Below are 22,581 nucleotides of genomic sequence, written 5' to 3' on the forward strand. Positions count from 1 at the left end.
AGTACTTAGATCATTAGAGAAGCTCACAGGACACGTGTACACACACCAGCTCCACCACCGACATGGCCCCGATCGGCCACCTCGGTAAACTTCAGTCTAATGTGTGTACAGTGCTTAATGGACACCCGAGGCGAAAATAAACGAATGAAAAACAATTGTATCCATCTTCCTTCTCCTAAAAATGACTTTTTAAATTCAATGAAGTATGCCACAGTGAAAAATCTATAAACTATTGACCCTTTCTATCTCTTTCCTGCTCTCAGAAGCCATTTTCTACTAGGAAAGGGTTTTATAGTTGCAATTTCTTATCAGTGAGGGTCACACAGTAGTCACTTCCTGTCTGAGTCAGGACTGAGTCAGCCACTTACATACCTGTATTTAACGCTTTCAGGCAGAGAAAGAAAAAAAGGAACAGCACAGTTATTTATGTGGTAGGCACTATACATACACATGTCTATCATCATGTCACCTCGGGTATCCTTTAAGACAGCTAAGGAATAAGTCATGCATGCAATGGCCCACATTAAGGGGTGATGGGACTTCTCTGACATCCCTCCCTCAAGAACAAGGTAAATACACCACATGTGAAATATACATAAACCAGGGCTGGGGAGTCTGTATAAAAAAAATCATCTGATTCCAATTCCTCAGTTTATGAAACCACCGTCTCCAAGTACCCGAAATTTCTCCAACTCCTCAACTCTGACTACAGAGCCCTGACAAACTCATGAGTATTCAGTCAGAGGAGGCGGGTCCTTTCTGCTTGCCACAATGCCATTTTGAAAGGATTTATCAGACTCGGGTGATAAACAGTAAAAGGAACTTTTTAGACACGCGATTACGCGGGTCTTGTAATGTACTGCTCTGACTCTGCATCAAAATATGGCTAGGGATGATAAATTATGCAAATGCATGCAGTTTGAAAGTGGACCAATCAATTTAAACCAAAGTTTAAATTGATTGGTCCATTTTCAGACTCATATTTGCACATAAATTAGCATAATTTGCATAAATTTGATCATCCCTACTAAGGAATTAGAACTGAGTTACAAAAGAAGATGATAGTGATTTATGCATCGACATTTCGAAGAATAATAAATGAGAACAGGTTGTGGATTTCAGCCTGGAACCTGGAAAGCAATACGTATTCCTGTAGCCCGGCGTGGCGAAATATTAACAGCCAGGCAGTGCTAGCTGATCTTTGAGGCCTCTTTCTGTTGCCGCGTCCCACATTTGGCTGCTTGTATAACTGAGTTATGCGGCCCACAAACTCAAGACGCTAAAAAGCTTAAGGGATCAAGTGAATAAATGATGTAACTGCCCAGGGCCGAGCCAAACAGGGGCACAGTTCTGACAAATCTCAGCTCTTCATCTATAAACATAAACAAGGGAAATCATAACGTGACACTGAGAAGTCATAAACTCTCAATAACGCTATCTAATCAGCATTTGATTGATGATTTATCCTCTTTCACACTAGTGCGCAAATATATATATGGTATTACTGTACTTGTCACCAGTACCGGTGCAGTAACAGGTTGTGTAGCCCGCATGGTTTGCTGCTCCATCATCGCTTTTTTTTTTTTTACTGTGCAGGTGCCTTTACAAGCTTTGTCACCCACCATCGACAAATTGCTGCGCTTGTCTTAATTTGTGCTGCTCTGCAGTATCGTTAATGCCTCTGTCTGCCTCAGCCCCCCCCACCGCCAGCAACATCACAGACTCCGCCCCCACAATTGCCACAGGGATAGACTGCACAACAATGTGGGCAGATTAATTTTAATAGGGCTGAACTTCAGTACAACGTGGGTAGAGTGATTTGTTGTACTGTCTTTTCCTCCGCCCACTATGTAGTGCTATCTCTTATGAAAATGTATTTACATAAACATAGGATAATTTTTATTGATGGATATGTTAAAAAGACATATTATCCATCAATAAAATTATCATGTTTTTATATATATACTGATAGGGCTATGTCCTTCTGGACTCTAGTGTTTGAATTAATTTCCCTGGTACACCCTTTCTTTCAGCTAGTGCTTACATAAACATAGGAGGCAGGCAGGGGTGGCATGCCTGAGGGGATAACAGTGACCTTTTTGGGAGAGTGTTCTGGGGGGGTTTGCCCAGCCACAAAATACTTACCGATACTCCAGAGATGTCCTGCATTACGTTGTGGGCTCCTAGCGGCTTCCGGCGCCCGTGCACGCAAGTCGGCATGTCACGTGATCCACTGTGGGTCAGCTGACACTCCGGCATCCGTGCACAGGTGGAGCCGGAAAGTGGCTAGGAGCCCACGAGGTGCTGCAGGACGTCGCTGGAGGATTGGTAAGTATTCTGCCTGCACCTGGGGGAGATTTGTGCTATTTCAGCCAGTTGCTCAAGCAATCAGCAAGCACATGTATCCAACACCAGGCGATTTCCCCCCTCCTCCCCCCACGGTGCTGGATACCAGGGACTCTGCTGTATAAAGCCTACTGATTGCAAGTAACCAATCCAAAGCTCAAAATTGATCAGTTTCTCGATTGGAAGCATTGCACTTTAAAGTGGAACTCCAGTGAAAATAATGTAATAAAAAAAGTGCTACATTTCTACAATAATCATGTATAAATGATTTAGTCAGTGTTTTCCCATTGTAGAATCTTTTCTTTCCCTGATTTACATGCTGACATTTATCACATGGTGACATTTATACTGCTCGCAGGTGATGTCAGTGGAAGTAGCTGCTGCTTGCTTTTTTGGCAGTTGGAAACAGCTGTAAACAGCTATTTCCCACAATGCAATAAGGTTCACAGGCAGGAAACTGCCAGGACCATGGTTTCCTGTGGGAGGGGTTTCACCACAATATCAGTCATAAAGCGCTCCCTGATGGTCAGTTTGTGAAAAGGAATAGATTTCTCATGTAAAAGGGGGTATCAGCTACTGGCTGGAATGAAGTTCAATTCTTGGTCACGGTTTCTCTTTAAAAATATAACGAAAAAAAAAAAATTATGCCACAAAGGCCATATCCCAAGAGGTCATGTGACCACTCTACCATCCGAACCTGAATGCCGGGGGATCCTGACTACAGGCAGGAGAAGCTACTGCCAGATTCTGCTGTGACATACTTCTGCGTCGGCTGTACTACAACATCCCCGCAGCCGGAGACACAAAAGTCTCCCGGTGTCATTGTGCAGCTCTGTGCCGTGGCCGGCTGTCACCGGATACTCTGTAACTGGATAGGAGGAGTTGGGTTTTAGTGACAGTGAAAAAAGAAAATGGTCCGTTTAGCAATTCATTCATTCTACAGACAACATGGAACATATCTGACGACACTTGCTGTTGCCTCCTTCAATTTGAGGATTGAACAGACAGTACACTCGGATTAAGTTCAATCCTGCAGCGTCAGATAGAAGAGTCATTGGCTCAGGTGGGATGAAGTGAGGCATGTATGCTGTGTTTCTTATCAAGTCACAATTTCAGCAGGACTGTGGAGTCGGAGTTGAAGTCAGAAGTTTCATAAACTGATGAGTCGGAGGTCGAAGTCGGATGTTTTTTTTTTACCAAATCCACAACCCTGGTAAGTATTAGACTGAGGAGTCGGAGCCATTTTGGGTACTTGGAGTGGTTGATTTTGTACCGACTCCACAGCCCTGAATTTCAGAAAACCGCTTGCTCCCTTGCTACTTGCAACCAGGGATGTGCTCAACAGTAATAACAAGTGCTTACTCGGGATTCGAATGAGCCTTAATTGCTGCAGCTGAGCGGCTGGATTACAAGGGGTTATTTACCTATAATTCCGCCGTCTGCCCTGCGTTCCAAACAGCTTGCACGCATCCTATTGGCCGCGTTGCAAGCCTCACCACTTCCTCCTTGCGGCTTGAAGGAAGAATTATGACGCATGACGGCAAAATTATGGGTAATTAACCCCTTGCAATCCAGCCACGGCAATTAAGGCTCATTTGAATCACGCGTAAGCACTCGTGATTACTCGAGAGCACACCACCGCTTGCAACGGTATAGTGCTCACATCACTTTAAGGCGTGTACACATGCACAATGCGGCCAAATGGATTGGGACTCGATCACAACACTTCTGGAGCTGAGCACTGTACAGACAGCTGCCTCCTCTATAGCTGAGTGACACATCTGTTATGGGGATGATGAGCAACCCAAAACTGAGGAGCTTCTGCAAGCAAAGGTACGGAGGGGAACAATGGATTCAGTAACCACCTGTAACTTAAAGAGTAACTGTCGCAAAAATCTTAAAATGTAAAACATATACAAATAAGTAGTATGTTTCTTCCTGAGTAAAATGAGCCATACGTTTCTTCTCTTCAATGCTGCTAACATTTACAGTAAGTAGTAGAAATCTGACATTACCGACAGGTTTTGGGCTAGTCCATCTCTCCATAGGGGATTCTCAGCATGGCCTTTATCCTTTATAAATACACTCCCTGAAAAAGATTAATACAAAGATGCTGCCCAGCCTTCCTGCTCACCGTACACTTTTTGGCAGTGGGATGGAATAACTGCCATTCATTAAGTGCATTTTGAAAATAAAGAAATCCCAGTGAACCCTCCAATGAGGAGATGGGCTAGTCCAAAACCTGTTGGTTCTGTCAGATTTCTATTACCTACTGTAAGTGACAGCAACATAGGAGAAAAGTAATTTATGGCTCATTTTACTCTGGAAGAAACCTACTTCTTAATTGCATATGTTTACATATATTTTACATTTTAAGATTTTCGGGAGAGAGGTCCTTTAAAGATTTGGGGATAAAGCTGTAGTCTAACTAGATGCTCGACTGACTCTGCCGTGACGCCTGGCTGAGGCCAAGAACAGTCTAGCATGTATACGACGCTTCAAAAGCGCAAAGCGTAGTGGGGGGGGGGGGGGAGGGATTAAATAATAGTGTATATAGTATTCAAGAAAGGCTACACCAAGCATAAACTGCAATACAAAGGACAGTTAGCAAAATATTATCTACAACAGCTAAACCACTGAGAACAACAAACTGGTGGGGGTGTAAATGATCACAATGGAAATAACGAGTGTTATGCTGTGTGAGCAGATATCCAGATATATGCCTCAGCGATATCACGTGACATCATGTAAACTGTGCTGAGACAGCTCTGCGACACAGACACCATCGCTGATGCCCCAAGGTCAAGCCAGGCATAAAAACACAGGAAGCACAAGATACAGAAACTAGCAGCCGCTTCACACTACAGCACAGTTGTAGTGTTGTGCTGCTTCAGACGGCAGTCTGCCATGCAGTGTTACGGCACATTCGCCCAACTAGTGCAACAAGCAGCTTACACAATCCAGCTTACGGGTACATCGCAGTGTGGCAAGCCTCGGAGGAGGAAACACTGGACTATTCAGCAAGTCTTCCTGCTAACACCCAGACTACTGGCACAATACAAATCCCATGCCAAGAAAGTAAAGACAAAGGCCACAATTCACTGAGATCACACTAGTGATAAGGCAGGTGAAAACGTACCACCACACATCGATCAGTATCTTAAAGGACACCCGAGGTGACATGTGACTTGATGAGAAAGACATGTGTATGTACAGTGCCTAGCACACAAATAACTATGCTGGGTTCCTTTTTTTTTCCTTTCTCTGCCTGAAAGAGTTAAATATCAGGTATGTAATTTCCTGACTCAGACAGGAAGGGACTACAGTGTGACCCTTACTCATAAGAAAATACAACTATAACACACTTTCCTAGCAGGAAATGGCTTCTGAGAGCAGGAAAGAGATAAAAAGGGTCAATAGTTCATAGATTTTAGCTCTGGCATACTTTAATGAATGTGTCATTGAGCAAAAACAATAAAACAGTTAAAACTTAAATAGTAGATTTAAATGTAAAATAAAACTGTGGAGTATCTTAAAAAGTCATTTTTAGGAGAAGGAAGATAGATACAATCGTTTATTTCATTAGTTTATTTTTGCCTCGGGTGTCCTTTAAGTGTTACCGTAATTCACTAAAGAAGCTTGCCTTATTAACCACTTACATAAAAAAACGACAGTATTTCTACGCCCTGTGTGAGGCCTGTTCCAGGGGGTAGATATACTTCTCCCGCCACGATCGCCGATGTGCGCGCTCCCGCACCCATTCTTGTTGCCGCCTGTTAGTAGACAGATCAGTGAATGGGAACGCAGTTGATCTAAGTGCCTGTGATCAATGAAGAGCGGCATCAATGATATGCCGTGGTCACTGACAAAATGAAAGTAACATATGCACGCATTCCTGTTAGTGTATTAACAGTACGCAGAGGAAGATAAAGTGGGGGTACATCTAGAGGCCAAATAGTAAAAATACACCCTACATACATTACATGTAATAAACATACATAAAATATCCCATAAATTAACCCCCTTACCTCCCCTACCATAGTTACCAATATTAAACACCTGTACAATTTTTTTTTTTAGAAGTAAAATTATATATATGTACATACATATATACATATATACACACATATACACCTTAGGTACTTAACTTTTTAATATATATATGTCATAAGGGTATATTACTGTTATTTTTGCAAATAAGGGCTTGTAATTAGTGATGGACGCAAAACGAAAAAAACCACCAGCATCTTTATTTTCAAATAAAATATTGTCGCCATACATTGTACTAAGGATATAATTTAAATGGTGCAATCACCGGGGCAAATAACATGTGTGGGGATTATCTTATCTACAGCAGCACTTATTTTAAAACTATAAAGCCCCATCTACACTATGAGAGATTGCAGCGATCCGGCGGCTCGATTAGCCGCCGGATCGCCTCTTCCGAGTGCCCGCCGCGTCCCCGCTCGCCGCACGTGCGCGCATTCGATTCCCCGCTCGTGCCCGCTCGTCCCCACTTATCTTCCGCTCGATTCCCTGCCGTTGTCCCCTCGCGGGGAGCGAGCAGGGAATCGGCGGTGTGGAGATCCGTCCTGTCGGATCTTATCAATCGAGCCGCATCAGCGGCTCGATTGATAAGGAGCATCGCGGCCGCATCTACTCGTGTAGATGCGGCTTAATGGCTGAAAACTGAGTAATAATCAATTTTTTTCTTCGTATTCCCATTAAAAAAAAAAAAAAAAAAAAAAAAAAAAAAAAAAGCAAGATGTAGATCATTTCTTTGAAATAAGTAGTGATAAAGTTATTGGCGAAAGAAAGGGAGGAGCGCAGAAAGGTGAAATTGCTTTGGTCCATAATGGGAACACAACCTGTAGTGGTCAAGTGGCTAAAGGACAGATCACAGCCAGAAATGAATATAATGTCCTGTCAGCCACATCCACATAGGCCTGTCCTGAAAGACATCAGTCATAAAGCTGAACTGATTCTCAGAGCAGCTATTGGAGTCGCACATTCCAGCTAAGCGTCACATGAATACCTGCATTCCCCTCATCTGTGAGCAGCTCATTGATGAGGAACAAGGAACGATTTATTCTCCCACAGACCAGATGGACCTTAAAGAGCAACTCCGCTGGCCAGCATCATTGTTTGAATCCTTTTTAGGTAACATCTTTATAAAGAATAAAAGCCTTGCTGAGAATCCCCCATAAAGAGATGGACTAGCCCAAAACCTGTCGCTTCTGTCATATTTCTACTACTCACAGTAAGTGACAACAACATAGGAGAAAAGTAATATATGGCTCATTTTACTCTGGAAAAAACATATTTCTTATTTGTATAAGTTTGCACATATTTTAAATTTTACAATTTTTCAATAGTGTCCCTTTAACCTCCATTTTCCATAAGTCCACTGACGGAAGCGACAGCACAGTGGATTTTGATTGACAACTGCTCCAGAGGTTGACGTCTGAGGTCACATGACCCCATTCCATAAGAGGTAAGGATGAGGGCAAATCATGAAGGGCAGTTATTAAAGATTGATGTGGGAGTGCCCAGCATTGTTGTACAACCTGTCATATGCCATATGGTTGCATAAGTAAGACTTTCCAAAACATCAGCCTAAAAGTCACACAGAATTCACAACAAGGATGCTAAACATTCTGAGTTGATGCCAACTTTGGAAATGCACTTGATTGGTTCATTTCTATGCTCCATACATTTGCATACATTTTAAAGGGAAGCTATCAAAAGTAAACTAAAATCCTAAATGCCACATACATTTCCAGTAATTACTAGTGAATAGCAATGCAAAGGCTTTCTTTCATCTTTTCATGTTTTACGTGAAGAGAATGACATTTACAGAGAATAGTTCTCACTGTGGACATTACTATGGAGGACTGTGTCCAGCACATCCAGCATAGAGAAACAATCTTCACTAGCTATAATACTGTGACTGGAATCTGTTCAGAATGCAGGGCTGTGGAGTCGGAGTCGTGGAGTCGGGCAATTTTGGGTGCCTGGAGTCGGAGTCGGGAAAAAATGCACCGACTCCGACTCCTAATGAATTTGTAACTGTAATTAAAATAGAAAATATGATAAAATGTTCTATTTCTCAGATAATAGTCATTAAAAATAATGTATATATACAGTATATATACAGTAATAGCTGTGCTTAGTCCACAAAAATGAAATAAACCAATCAAAATTAGTTACTTGTGCTGCTTCAATAAAGCAGTCCCCTTATTTTTAAGGTCAGATATACATATCTGATTGTGACTGTATATATGATGTGTACACAGGAATCTCTTATATATACTAAATAACATCTATGCTGTAAGAATAAAGCCTGATGTGTAGCTATGTGACTAATAGAGATGGTCAATGAGATGGAAATAATTCTGCATTGATGCTGATTTATGCAAATGTATGCACTCCCTTTGCTGATGAAATAAAATAATTTGATATGTTATTAAAATTTGGTTTGGTGACTACAAATTAAAGGGTAACTGAGACGGATGAAAAGTAAAGTTTTATACATACCTGGGGCTTCCTCCAGCCCCCTTCAGGCTAATCAGTCCCTCACTGTCCTCCACCACCCGGATCTTCTGCTATGAGTCCTGGTAATTCAGCCAGTCAGCGCTGTCCGGCCGCATGCCGCTCCCACAGCCAGGAACATTCTGCACCTGCGCAATAGTGCTGCACAGGTGTAGTACGCTCACGGCGGAGTGTGTTCATGCGCACTACGCTTGACTGACTCAAGTACCTGGACTCATAGCAGAAGATCCAGGTGGTGGAGGAGGACAACGAGGGACTGATTATCCTGAAGGCGGCTGGAGTAAGCACCAGGTATGTATAAAACTTTAATTTCATCTGTCTCAGGTTTACTTTGTTACACAGTAGTACTATACTCTACATATGCACTCCCCACAGAGCTGCAGGGAATCCACTGAGAATGCTGTGCACATTGAACACAGAGGTGTTGTCTGTTTACAATCTCCTCATTCCCCTGCAGAGTACCTGCACATCATTCTTACATGTACCCACACTTACATTGCCTAGGGCCTGATAGATGTTCTTTGTTCCGGTTGTACCTTTTACAAGTACTCTTACCAAGGACTAGTTTTAGTCTAAAGGGAATAAATATAGTAGTCTACATATCCTTCTCACTTCAGTTGTCTTGCAAAATTCCTAAGCGTTGGCAGTTAAGAGACGAATTTCATGTTACATACTTTTAATCAACAAAATTGTAATATGCAAATTAGAGGAGTCGGAGTCGTGGAGTCGGAGTCGGAGGAATCCTAAACTGAGGAGTCGGAGTCGGTGGATTTTTGGACCGACTCCACAGCCCTGTCAGAATGACAGAATAATATAGCTCAAATGTGTGTAAATAATCATCAGCTGAAGCTCCGTGTGTCAGTTTACAGCCAGGTTACGGTGTAGTTCTGCCTCCCCCTCCCCCCAAGCCGACACAAAATTGTTACAAAACAGCTGGCAAACAAGACTTTTTTTCCACACAGGCTGTGCTGAGAGACCTCTGAAAAGCTTTCTAGTGTTGCTGGCTTTACAGGTATGTGGAGTTTACAGAAAAAAAAAAACGTTTGATAGTTCTTTAAAGCGGAACTGTAAATAGTTTTTAAACACAGTGTTTAAGTTACCTGGGGCCTGCAAGCCCCCAGCAGCCGCCCTGTCCCGCACCGGTCCTGCCCGAGCCTCCGTTCTCCTGCCGCCATTCCGTTCTGTTCCTAGACTTCTAAGTCGATGCCAGCGCGGCTCCGGCCAAGCGTATCTTCTCTTCGCTTTCCCCTCCGCAATAGCAGAGGACGCGAAGAAAGGATACGCCTGGCCAGGCGGCGAAACCGAAAGCAGCTAGCGGCGGGAGAACGGAAGCTCGGGTGGGACAGGGCGGCTGCTGGGGGCTTGCAGAAGCCCCAGGTAACTTAAACACTGTGTTTAAAAACTATTTACAGTTTCGCTGTAATGACTATGAATTATTCACTAGCATTTCCTGACAGCGTGTTGCTACTTCCTATACAAGGAGGGTTTCCAGAGCGCCCTGGAGCTTCAGGGAGGAATCGCACAAATCCGCAAACCTGTTTTCAAAGCATACATTCTGTGGTCATTCACAATAAAATGTGTGTGTCTACCAAACAACGCTTAACCCATACGAAAATGGCCCCCTACGTGCGGAAAAAATAAAATATATATATTTTTTTTAAACGGGCCTGAACTCAGAACATCCTCTCAGCTCTAAATGATAAGCAACAGCATAATAACCTTTAAGAAAGACAGCTTTGTTACAGCTGATACAAATCCTGCAATAAATCTGCAGTGTGTCTACTTCCTGCTTTCATGGAAGCAGACATCAGGTTAACACCCTGTGCTTACAAATTAGTTGACACAGTTGAGAGATCAAATAACTTGTGCCGAGTCACAGATAAAGGGGGATTAGACAGGCTAAACTCTCTAAAAACATACAGGGTGCATTTCTCTATGATTTCACACAAGATGAGCGAGTCCCCTTTTAACATGATCTGTCATTCCTAATCCATTTTCCCACATCTAGAAACCCACATAAACAGCTGAGCATGAGACATTGAGGATTGTACAGAGTACAAAAAAACTATAACATTTTGACTAAAAGGATAGCGTTAGCGTTATAGGCAGATCTAACTTTAGCTACTGACACAACCACTTTGGATCAAGATGAAAAATCGATCGAAATTATGATCAGCCGGGCCTGTTGGAGCATCAATTTCTTGCGCAGTCAATCACAGTCATCTTATCTACTAGTTATTGACGAGGAAAACTAACTAGTGTATGGGAAGCATTTGTTTGTTTCAAAATACAAAAGCAATGGCTGATTTCTCTAAAATACATTAAAAAAAAAAACTAAAAAAAAAACTATGGGTTGCTTTCAAATTGCGGTTTCTTGCTAGTTTCCTGAAGAGATACCAACAATTATTTCTACATTTTAAGGAACGTACACAAGTCCAACTTTTTCCAAAAAAACGACAAGTTGGACGTGTGTACGCGTTGTCCAGCAACTGATAACAGCCGGTTTGCCCTATCAGCTTAGCAGATCCGTTGGACCAACTGTCGTTCAAACAACTGTCAGGTCCGTACGTGTGTACAATGACTTCTAGTCGTTTGTCCAACTAATAGACGTTCAAACATACGGTCATTTGATTAGTCGTTAAAACTAGTCCATTGTCCATTATAAAGTTGGTTAAACGACATGTAAATTAGGCGAATTAGCATATCAGCCGCTTTATTGTTCAGTTTGTGCAGGACGTTTGAACGACTTGTTGTTTGCACTTCAAGTCGTTCAAAGACCAGTTTAAATGCCAATTAGGCGTCAAGTTGGACGTGTGTACGCACCTTTATGCTGGGAATACACAATGAGATTTTTCAGCGGATTTACTGTCCGATCGATTTACTAATTGTTTTACATTCACTTCTATGAGAAATCAATCAGAAAAACGATCGAAAATCAGACCGGACCTGTTGGAAATTATCGAACCATCTATCTGCCAAAAAATCTCATGGTGTATTCCCAGCATTACAGGGGAGGGATTAGCTCAATTATGCGGGAGACAGAAAACAGGATCACCTGCCTCCCCCAAACAATCCCTAATTATCTCTCAGCCTCTGCAGGATTATCACTTGTTTGGCAAACAGAATGTGAAAGCCACCAGTTTCTATAAACAGCTTTGTGTCAACAAGCCAGACCACTGAAGTGTAGTCAGGTCAGGTTTTGCCCACCGATTGGCTGAATACAAATCGCTGAAACTTCTCTTTTCTCACAGTGCTTCATGCAAGCTCTCCAATGACATGCAAAGTGAGGCAAACAAGTTCAACCACACAAACAGCAGTGCAGAGAGACCAGTTACGCTGGACTGTTCTCGGCTGAGGGGGCTGCGGGGTAACATTTAGTCTGTGAGGTGCCGCGTCTGTTTCCGGACGTGTCACTCGTGCTGTATGCGAAGCGATGGTGAATAGCCAGCAATAGGGATTTGGAAGCGTGCTACAGAAACCTGCAGCGTGCATCCAGAATCCTACCAGACGGCATGCTGGTGTCTGAATAGGCAGTGTCTCCCCACCAGGCTCACATGCGAGGAACCGCAGTGTATTCAGATGACAACGGGCCCTAAGTCTAGCCCAACAACCACACTGGTGCTGGTCTCCTCCAACGATTTATCGGGCCGCTGTCACCCGATGCTCACTTGTTAAAGGTCAACTGAAGCGAGAGAGATATGGACGCTGCTAACCTGAACGATTTTAGGAAAAGATTGAATCGAGCTATTTCTGTCCGAAATCGCGATTTTGATTCGCAATTTTTTTGTTCCCCCTCTGTGCCTCTCTGTCCCTGTCTCTCTTTGTGCCAGCTCTGCCCCTCCTCTGAGCCCGCCTTCTATGATGTGTAACTGTGGGGACTGAGCCTGTGGAGTCTCGCGTAGGAGGGCGGCAGGGGCGGATACGTTTAGAGCAGCACAGTTTCCTTGTTCCTTCCACCAATCACTGGCTGGATCTACTTCGCATGATGGCGGTACGCAGTAAGCGGAGCTGTATACGCAGAGCGGTGCAGCCTCAGCCAATGTGGACTTATGGTAGGGTCCCTCGGTTGTATGCGTGTATGTGGCAATTGATATCACAACTCTCTAATTATAGAGATAGCCTACCTTATTAGTAGTAATCAAACCCAGTGTTCTCCCCAGGATCAATCAGCCGGGCGGAGCGCCCAGGTAAGATAAGTTACCGCCCGGCTGATGAAATCTCTGTCACTGCGAGCTGCACTCTTCACTGACAAGTGCCCGGCTGTCAGGATGTGCTTCTTCCCCTCTGCACATGAGATCTCGTGCTTCCCGGGCGAGCTCCTGCACTGATTGGCTCAGCGCATGGTAAGAGGTGTGACCATAGCGCTAGCTGCCGTGTCACTGCAGAGTCCAGACTAGGCTCGTGACTGTGTAGTGTGTAAGCTGTGTGGGGATGTGCTGGGCAGTGGGCAGAGACTAGAGGCAGGCAGAGCGCAATCATTGACCGGCTGAACGTGTTAATTTATGTGCACGAAGTTCAGCGTATAAAGCGGGACGGAGCAGTGCGGTGGTCTGATTTATAGCACAGGGGAGAAACACGTGCTGGAGTCATAGGGGAGCTGACAGCAGGATGGAGAAGTGTGGTGGGCTGCGATTTATAGCAGGAGGATCCCGGGCAGGTCATGGTGAGAGATGGAATGCTGTGTGGAGTCAGCCACAATGTAAACTGCAGACTTAACTGTGTGAGAGCCAGTGGCTGTGGGAGCACATAGCTCTCTTGTTATATATGTGTGCTTGTGTCGTGAAAGTCCTGTGTCCTGACTGCAATCCTTCATAATCATAAATAAATCTTTCCTGGACTCCTATGGGTCTGTTCTGCCTATGCAAGCCAGGGAGGAGCTGATATATCACACAGTGCGAGACCCCTCCTCCATACAACCCAAAGAAAGATGGTTCCCTGTCCATTTGCAGCAGCCAGTCATGTACACTCAATCCACTAGCAACACAGTGTGAGGCATCTAGTATGAACCCCTCACCCACAACACCTGCACCAAGGGGGAGATCTCCCTCCCCACCTGATAGCTGTCAGTGGTATTATCTCCACCCACATCCAGTAGCACTCGGCGCAACCTTCTCCCTCACCTAGTATTACCCAGGGTGATCAAAATACCCCACCTGACACTTTTTGTGATCCTCTACAACAGGGGTCTCAAACTCCATTTGCGTCCCTTGATACAATATTTTGTGGCCCTCGCCGGCAAAAGCTTCCTTATAGTTCGCTTCAGTGCTCCCAAGTAATCCGCCGCATCCCCGCCGCTAAACGAGGGCTGCAGAGCCCCCAAATCGCCCGGGGGGCAATCCGCCGGCATTTCCTGGAAGGGGCAGAGCTTTCAGCTCTGCCCCTCCTGACGTCAATCGCCACACGGATCGCCGCCTCTCCCCGCCCCTCTCTGTGAAGGAAGAGTGAGAGGGGCGGGCAGAGGCGGCGATGCGCCGCGATTGTGAAATTCCTTATGCGGCCCAGCCTCATCCTGACTTTGCCTCCTGCGGCCCCCCAGGTAAATTGAGTTTGAGACCCCTGCTCTACAAACACACACTTGTCCCAACTCCCCAGCAAACCAATCACCCACCCACCCCGCGTGACCCTCTCCTCCACTCAATGAGCCCTTACTTCCCCACCCGGCTACTTTTTCATGCCACCCGGCTGGCAAAGATTTCTGGGGAGAACACTGAAACCGTATAAAAAGAAGTTCAGAATTGATTTGTGCACATCGACTGTCGATGTGCACAAATAAATTCTGAACTTCTTTTTATACGGTTTGATTACTACTAATAAGGTAGGCTATCTCTATAATTAGAGAGTTGTTATATCAATTGCCACATACACGCATACAACCGAGGGACCCTACCATAAGTCCACCCTGTCCTACACGGGCGCCTCCAACTACTCCTAACCTTATGCTACATCCTCCCAGAGGATTCACAGATCCCAGGTATACCCTGTCATATCTGAATTTTCCTGGAGCGACGACCGAACCGGACGGGAAAAGGCCGAGTGAGGGCGGTACTCCCCCACATGCCAAGACGAGTGGTTGCCTCCAGCAACCCACACTTGTGAGTATTATTCTTACTCTACTAGTAATCTGACGTCAGTTCAACGTTAATACACCAGATTGGGCTCCCGATCTCCCTGTATTTTTGTCTTTTCAAGTCTGGAGCTTCAGCCAATGCCGTTCCTCCTCATGCATGATGGCGCGGCGGTGGGCTGAGTGGAGCCATACAGCAGCAGTGGGCGCCTGGGAAAACCGCAGCTACTGACGATCAAGATCATCCTGACAGGTACCGTGGTTTTGGTTTAAAACCGCAAAACCGCTCAGCCATAGACGCTGTCATATTTATTTCCTTTAAAGAGTAACTGTTAGCCCCAAAAATGAAATTTAAATCTCTATTGCAATGTTTTATTTACTTTTTAAGGGAGCCAAAAAGGCAATGCAGAAGTTAAAAATCAATCTAATTTTTTTTACTATGTAGCCTTTTCCCCAGGACGTAAAGCCGCATAACAGATACTGCTGAGCATGCCCATGTCTACCCGACCCCCCTTTCCCCCCCCAGGACCAGGTGCCGATATCTTCTCACCCCAAACAGCTGACACGGAGAGAGAGCGGGAGCGGAGTACATCTACACACTTCCAGCGCCGCCACCGCAGAGCAGCCGCCGCCGAGTCACATGTGAGAGAATCAAGAGCAGGAGAGAGATGCACGGCGGCGGCTGCTCTGCGGTGGCGGCGCTGGAAGTGTGTAGATGTACTCCGCTCCCGCTCTCTCTCCGTGTCAGCTGTTTGGGGTGAGAAGATATCGGCACCTGGTCCTGGGGGGGAGAGGGGGGGGTCGGGCAGACATGGGCATGCTCTGCATTCTCAGCAGTATCTGTTATGCGGCTTTGCGTCCAGGGGAAAAGGCTACATAGTAAAAAAAATAAATTTTTAACTTCTGCATTGCCTTTTTGGCTCCCTTAAAAAGTAAATAAAACATTGCAATAGAGATTTAAATTTCATTTTTGGGGCTAACAGTTACTCTTTAAAGCAATACCAGTTGCCTGGCTGTTCTGCCTCTAATACTTTCAGCCATAGACCCTGAACAAGCATGCAGCAAATCAGATGTTTGACATTTTTGTCAAATCTGACAAAATTAGCTGCATGCTTGTTTCTGGAGTTATTCAAACACTTCTGCAGACAAATAGATCAGCGGGCTGCCAGACAACTGGTATTGTTCAACAGGAGATAATTATGGCAGCTTACATATTCTTCGCACTTCAGTTGTCCTTTAACTGGGAGGACTTCAAGGAATGCTTACACAGCATGAAGGTGCTTACTACTCTCCCCGTTCCATAAAGCAGAAACCGCTGCTCATATAGAAGCTGAACAGCGTGTCTATACAATGGCTGTGCACATGGTGCCACCTAAAATGGATTTCCAAACACCAATTTGTGTGTGCGGAACTTCAGAAACCGAATGCTCGATTCACTGTCTGTGTCCCATTGGAAATTTCCTTCACTTCCTGTCACTGGTGACACAACAGGAAGTGACTACATCTCCACTTTTTAGTAGCGTGGTGAAGAAGTTTTAACCTCTGCCAGGTTTTTATTGCTGTCTGCACTATGGTTGCAAAGATTCAGTCACTTCCTAATCTTTGTATCGACAACCTATCGGAAAGGAAGTAGAGAAAGCCCACAGATATTAATCAGTTATGGAGGGGGAAGGGGTTACAGAACTTCTGCCAGAGTTCAGCTTAAATCTGTTTCACCCACTTTAATAATATCAAAGGTGTCTTGCCTTGTCCAGGATTACTGGATCGCATTCCACACTGATTAGCAGGCAGGTCTATTTGCATAAATCCAAAGACTTGCAGCACAGGAAGACAGAGCATTCTGGGTAAATCTGCCACTATCTGCAGCACGAAACCTGACGGTAAGAGCCCGTTCTCACTGGTGCACAATACTAATTATATGGCAGTGATCTCACTGCCATGATTGACGCCGATCACCAGCGATTACAATGCTTAAAAGTGCTAATCGCGACTGCTCACAAATTGCGAGTGTATAGTGATTTTCCCACGATAAATGCAGTAAAATCACCCGCACAAAATGCTGCAGCTGAGCGCTAGCGGTTTGCGCTTCCAAGAGGCAGCATGAGACACCTTGCAAGGCGAGGGGAAGTGGATAGACGGGCATCGCTGGACTCCTGCTGGAAGCTATGTCCAGAACTAATGCAGCTTGGGGGACAGAGGAGACACAGAGAGAGACACAGGAGACACAGAGGGGGCACAGAAAGAGACAGAGAGAAACAGCGGGCACAGAGACTCAAAGGGGTCAAGAGAGAGACCCAAAGGAGGCATGAAGAGAGACAGAAGGACAGAGGGGGCACAAACAGGCAAAGAGGGGGAACAAAGCTTGATTTGAAGGAAATCGTGAATTGAAATCGCAATTTCAGAAAGAAATCGCTCAATCCAATTTTTTCCTAAAATCGTTCAGGCCTAATTCATGGCATTCTTCATAAGCAACTGAATCACATGACTGCGTTTTGTTTACAGTAACACATATTCAGTGGCGTCTCCATGTATTGATTTCCAACACCTTATCAGGCGCTGAGAAAACAAATAGGATTGTGCTGCACGACTACACCTCTGGGAAAAACTGAAAGGGATCCTGTGAGGAGGAAACATACTTACCTCCTCTGTTAGCGTCCCTCTGTTTCCCATAGTGCTTCCTCCTCTCTTTCAGACCCCGTCACCCTCAGATGAGTCTGTGGTGTTGCCTGCCCAGCAGCTTTGGGGCACTACACTTGTAATTGGGTAACTCTGGGCAGCACAGTATATAGCACTCTCGCCTTGCAGCACTGGGTCCGCAGTTCAAATTGCAGACAGGTTAGTATCTGTAAGGAGTTTGTATGTTCTTTCCATGTCAGCATGGGATCCCTCCGGTTTCCTCCCACCTCAAAAACACACATATAAGTTCATTGGCGTCACCCTAAATTATTCCTAGACTACGATGGACATAGGACTATGATAGTGATTTGATTGTGAGGTTCTCTGAGGGACAGTTAGCAACAAGACTATACATACTCTGTAGTGCGCTACAGAAGACGTCAGCGCTATATAAATACTGAATAGCAAACCCTCGTCAACCAAGGTGTTTTATGGCTGTTTTATGGGACAATCATAGAGAATTTCCACCACTTCCTGTCCAGAAAGGAAGTGGGAAGCTTTCTCCAAGAGAGACAGACAGCAACAACAATAGAGAAAGAATGTGAAGGGCCATCTCTCCAATCGGGAAGCAGACAGCAATAAAAATTGCCCCAAAGCCTCATCTCTTTTCAAGCTATTCAAAACCAAGTTAAATTGTATTCCTAGAACTGGGCTTTAGGTTGCCAGAGGTAAGCCACATACACAAGGAAAGTCACCAGCGAGGGATCCTTACCCGATCCCTACAGCAAAAAAGATATACAGGGCCAACACTGTACAGACCTGTCACTAGTCAGCAGGCTAAAGATGTGTTCTGTTGCTATGCGAGGGGAAAAAGGGGGATGGAGCAGCATACAAAGGGAACAACGCCCTCAGCCAGCAGTCGGCCAAATTGATCCACCCAGCATATTGCTGCACAATGCATCATGGGCCGCTGTACACATGCTCAATTCTCAGCAGAGGCGGTTATTAGAGACCGATTAGACAGAGTTTCATCTAGCTCGTGTATGGGGCTGCACTCTACGCTACCTTGATAATCAATAGGAGTGATCCAACCCCAGAGTTTTGTTCAGCAGATTACTTTGTCTTAAGGTAGCCATACGCTGGTCGATTTGCCATCAGATCGACCAACAGATAGATCCCTCTCTGATCAAATCTGATCAGAGAGGGATTGTATAGCTGCCTTTCCTGCAAAACAGATTGTGAATTGATTTCAGCATGAAACCGATCACAATCTGTGGAGCTGCTGCTGCCGCCCCCCGCATTCATTACCTGCTCTGGCCGGCGCGAGTCCCCCGGTCTCCGCCGTCTTCTTCTCCGCTCCGGGCTCCAGCTTCACTGAACTTTCTGCCAGGGAAGTTTAAACAGTAGAGGGCGCTCTACTGTTTAAAACTTCTTGCCGGGACAGGAAGTTCAGTGAAGCTGGAGGAGTCGAACACGGAGAAGTGACAGCAGAGAGACCAGGGGACTCGCTCCGGCCAGAGCAGCGGCGGTCATCGGCATTCGAACGCGGATATCGACGCACTCCCGACACGCTGGCGATCGAGGAAAATCTTCCGCACGGACGGATCGACGGGAATCGTTGGGAACGATGGATTTCGGATGGAAATCGATCGTTCGGTCAGCATGTGCGCAACGATTTCACAGCCGATTCGATCACAGTGATTGAATAGCAAGAAAAACGTTAGCTGTATGGGCCCCTTTACAGTATTTTGGTCAGAAGTGAAAAGAGGACCTGGACTGCCCAAACTATCATGTCTACAGGCCCATACACACGTCGGACTTTTGAGAACGACGGGTCGTTTGAACATCCCGCCATTCAGTCGTCTGCACGCTAAATCGGGCGTGTGTACAGACTGTCGTTCGGGTGATAAGACTGGTCCTGAGCGATCCGCCGGGCGCAAAAGTCCGACGTGTGTATGGGCCTTAAGGGTAACCTGTGAATAAAGATAGCGCTAATTCCATCATCAAGAAGGGAACAAAGCACTGGTGGGGTCACTGTCATTAGCTCAGGGGACGCTTGCATACAATGGACTCTCAGCCAAGCAGGGTCAATAGGCTATTTAGCATGTGCACACAGCTTCATTTCTAAATCCGATTAGTGCTAAACAAAGTTGTGTTTCAGTCCCTACTTATTCTGGTTATAATAAATACATTTTTAAAAAGGCACGTCAAACTCAAGATAGCATCAAGCAGCACAGGGGTGTAACAGCTGAATGCACTCTGACCTTGCAACACTAAAGTCTCAAGTTATTTTCCCAAACTGGCCCTAGACTATAGTGGGGATATTAGACCATGGCTAAGGTTGGGATTAGATTGTGAGCTCCTCTGAGGACAGTCAGTGACATGACTATGTACTCTGTAAAGTGCTGCAGAAGATGTCAGTGCTATATAAATACATAATAATAATAATATGGTAGGACTTTAGACTATGGAAGGGATTTAATTGCGAGTGTCAGTGACATGACTATGTACTCTGTACAGCTCTGCGGAAGATGTCAGTGCTATATAAACACATCACAATAACATCTCTACATAGCGCATAATGTATCAGTAACAAAAGACAAATGGAGCTGATCTAGTTTAGGTGACCCAGTGGGAAACTTCAAAGATCAACAGCCGCTCCATGCTTGCGGCTCTTTGGTCATGGCCGCTGATTTGTAAGAAATATGGGGACCCCGCAGGAAACACTATCCATGAAATAAATGAAAACTGTACACCAGGATCCTCGCTCTCGGCCTTCAGTGACTGGTCTTTAGGCATGGAGCTTGCTTGAGACACAGAACCTTTATATCGCTCTTTTCTCCTGGTGGACTCAAAGTGCCAGAGCTGCAGCCACTAGGACATGCTCTATAGATTAGGGAGTCTTGCCCAAGGTCTCTTTGCTTAATAGACTTACTGAACAAGAAGAGCCGAGATTTGAACCCTGGTCTCCTGTGTCAGAGCCCTTAACCCATACACTATCCAGTCACTGCAGCTACTGTCTCCGCTCAATGAGTTTTACTATACCTATTCAGTTGGTGACATGGATAACGTTTTCTTTTGGGTCCCCCATTTGTTACAAATTAGAGGTCCGGACCAGGGAGCGGCCATCGGGCCTCAAAGTATCCTGCTGGGGCAGCTGAACAAGACTAGCACCAGACAAATTGGGTCCCTGATTGATGGTAGCCCTGGGAACCTGGCCTATATGCCTTGTGGTTACTTCGGCCCTGATCGGTAGAATAACATCCCAATCCATAGCATTATTATGAAGCGCATATGATGACGTAACTACTCTTGTGGATCAGTGTCAAGTTCTTCCTGTGCCTGACCAGTGTAAGCCCTGGGCACCTGCCTATATGCCTTGCGGTTGATCCGGCCTTAATCAGTAATAATAATGTCACAATCCTTAACATTATTATGAAGCTATAAACCCTCCTGAGGATCAGTGTGAAACACTTCCTATTTGTGACCGATGTAAGCCCTGGGCACCTGCCTAGATGCCTTATGGTTGATCTGGCCCTGATGAGTAGTGATAATGTCAGAATATATAGCATTATGAAGCCATAACCCCTCCTGTGGATCATTGTCAGCCACTTCCTATGGGTGAGCGCTGTAAGCACTGGGCACCTGCCTAGATGCCTTATGGTTGATCAGGCCCTGATCAGTAGTGTTAATGTCACAATATATAGCATTATGAAGCCATAACCCCTCCTGTGGATCAGTGTCAGGCACTTCCTATTGCTGGGAATGAGGGCAGCTCCCAGGCTCCAGGCCCAGCTAGCAGGCAAGGAGGCCCTCTAATGTATGCATAACCCACAGGCCTCAGCCGCAGTCAGGCTGGTACTTGTAGTCCCTCAGCACCCCCCAGGGCCGCCAGCCTATCAGCAGAGCTGTGAAGAGTGAGCAGCCCCGCCCCGAGCATAACTTACGCCTTGTCCACCAGCTCCCGCACTTTCCACATGTTCAGCATGCTGGCTGCCGATCCGTTCCTCCTGCCCCGGAGACTCCTCCGCTTCTCTCACGAGCTCTCTCACCGGAGACCTGCCGATGTCACTCTGCGCAACCGCTCCACTGCCCTACACGCAAGGACCGACGGCGTCACTACGCGCAGGCGCACAACACAGCTTCGGACATCCGCCAACCGCACCGCGCCTGCGCCATAGCGCTCAGCGGACTCTGCCAGCCACGGCGCGCCTGCGCACTAGAAGCCTGCTGCTGACGTGAGGTCTTTACGCGCAGGCTCAGTCAGGATTCTCCCGGCTTCCACTTGCGGCGCATGCGCGCTGAGGTGGTGAGCTTGTCAGTGCTCCACGCAGGCAGGCGAGCTCCACCCTGTAAGTGACGTCGCGAACAGGTAACAAGTTTGGCGCGTCATGGTAACGGGATAATAGGTGTTTGCGTCAGCGTGGGCGTATCCGGAGAGTGGAACGCGCCGATAGGACGAGCTCTGATTGGTTGGTAACAACGCCCGCGTTACCTGTGTGACGAGCAGGGATGGGCGGGGCGGTTCCCACACCTTGCAGTGTGACTGGACGGGAAGAGTAGGGAGTTTTGTTTGTTGTTATTATTCATGAGTAGTAAAAATATGATTTTAATTTTTTTTTTACTTTTGGTTTTCTATCAGGAAAATATTCTTTAATTTCAAAAGTAATACATTTTCAGAGGCCCACCTGCTGGTTTTGATGTTGAGTTTTATGAGCTCAAGAGAGGTCTTGTTTTACAACTGTGTAGTAAAGATCAGGGCTGCTCAAATCCGGATCCGGGAGACATCCGGAAAGTTCTATCCGGATATCTCCCAGTTACCTGGGGGGGTCAATCTTACCTGTCAGATGTCTTCTTTGGTCCGTCTCTTGTCGCCTCCCACGATACGCTCCAAGCGCGTCACGTGATTACAAACACTTCCTCCTTCCGGGTTGAAGAAGGAAGTGTTTGTAATCACGTGACGTGCGTGGAGCGTATCGTGGGAGGCGCCGAGGGACGGGCGA

The 22,581-nt window shown here is 45.8% G+C and overlaps 1 protein-coding gene across 2 annotated transcripts in view; it reads right to left on the bottom strand.

Annotated features, from left to right (window-relative positions):
* CLINT1 (clathrin interactor 1) overlaps window positions 1–21,739 on the bottom strand; it is a 106,261-nt gene extending 84,522 nt beyond the window's left edge. Inside the window, exon 1 of one of the 2 annotated variants that reach the window (XM_068278291.1) lies at window positions 21,526–21,739. In XM_068278291.1, the coding sequence (XP_068134392.1) occupies window positions 21,526–21,566 (41 nt within the window). In that variant the 5' untranslated portion in view covers window positions 21,567–21,739. Of the gene's footprint in view, window positions 1–13,022; window positions 13,105–21,525 lie in introns of those variants that run through there. The other variant, XM_068278292.1, reaches the window with a different exon arrangement.
* Window positions 21,740–22,581: the final 842 nt, after the last annotated feature.

This window comes from Hyperolius riggenbachi, chromosome 3 (assembly GCF_040937935.1).
Source record: "Hyperolius riggenbachi isolate aHypRig1 chromosome 3, aHypRig1.pri, whole genome shotgun sequence".
In the NCBI taxonomy this organism is placed as follows: Eukaryota; Metazoa; Chordata; class Amphibia; order Anura; family Hyperoliidae; genus Hyperolius; species Hyperolius riggenbachi.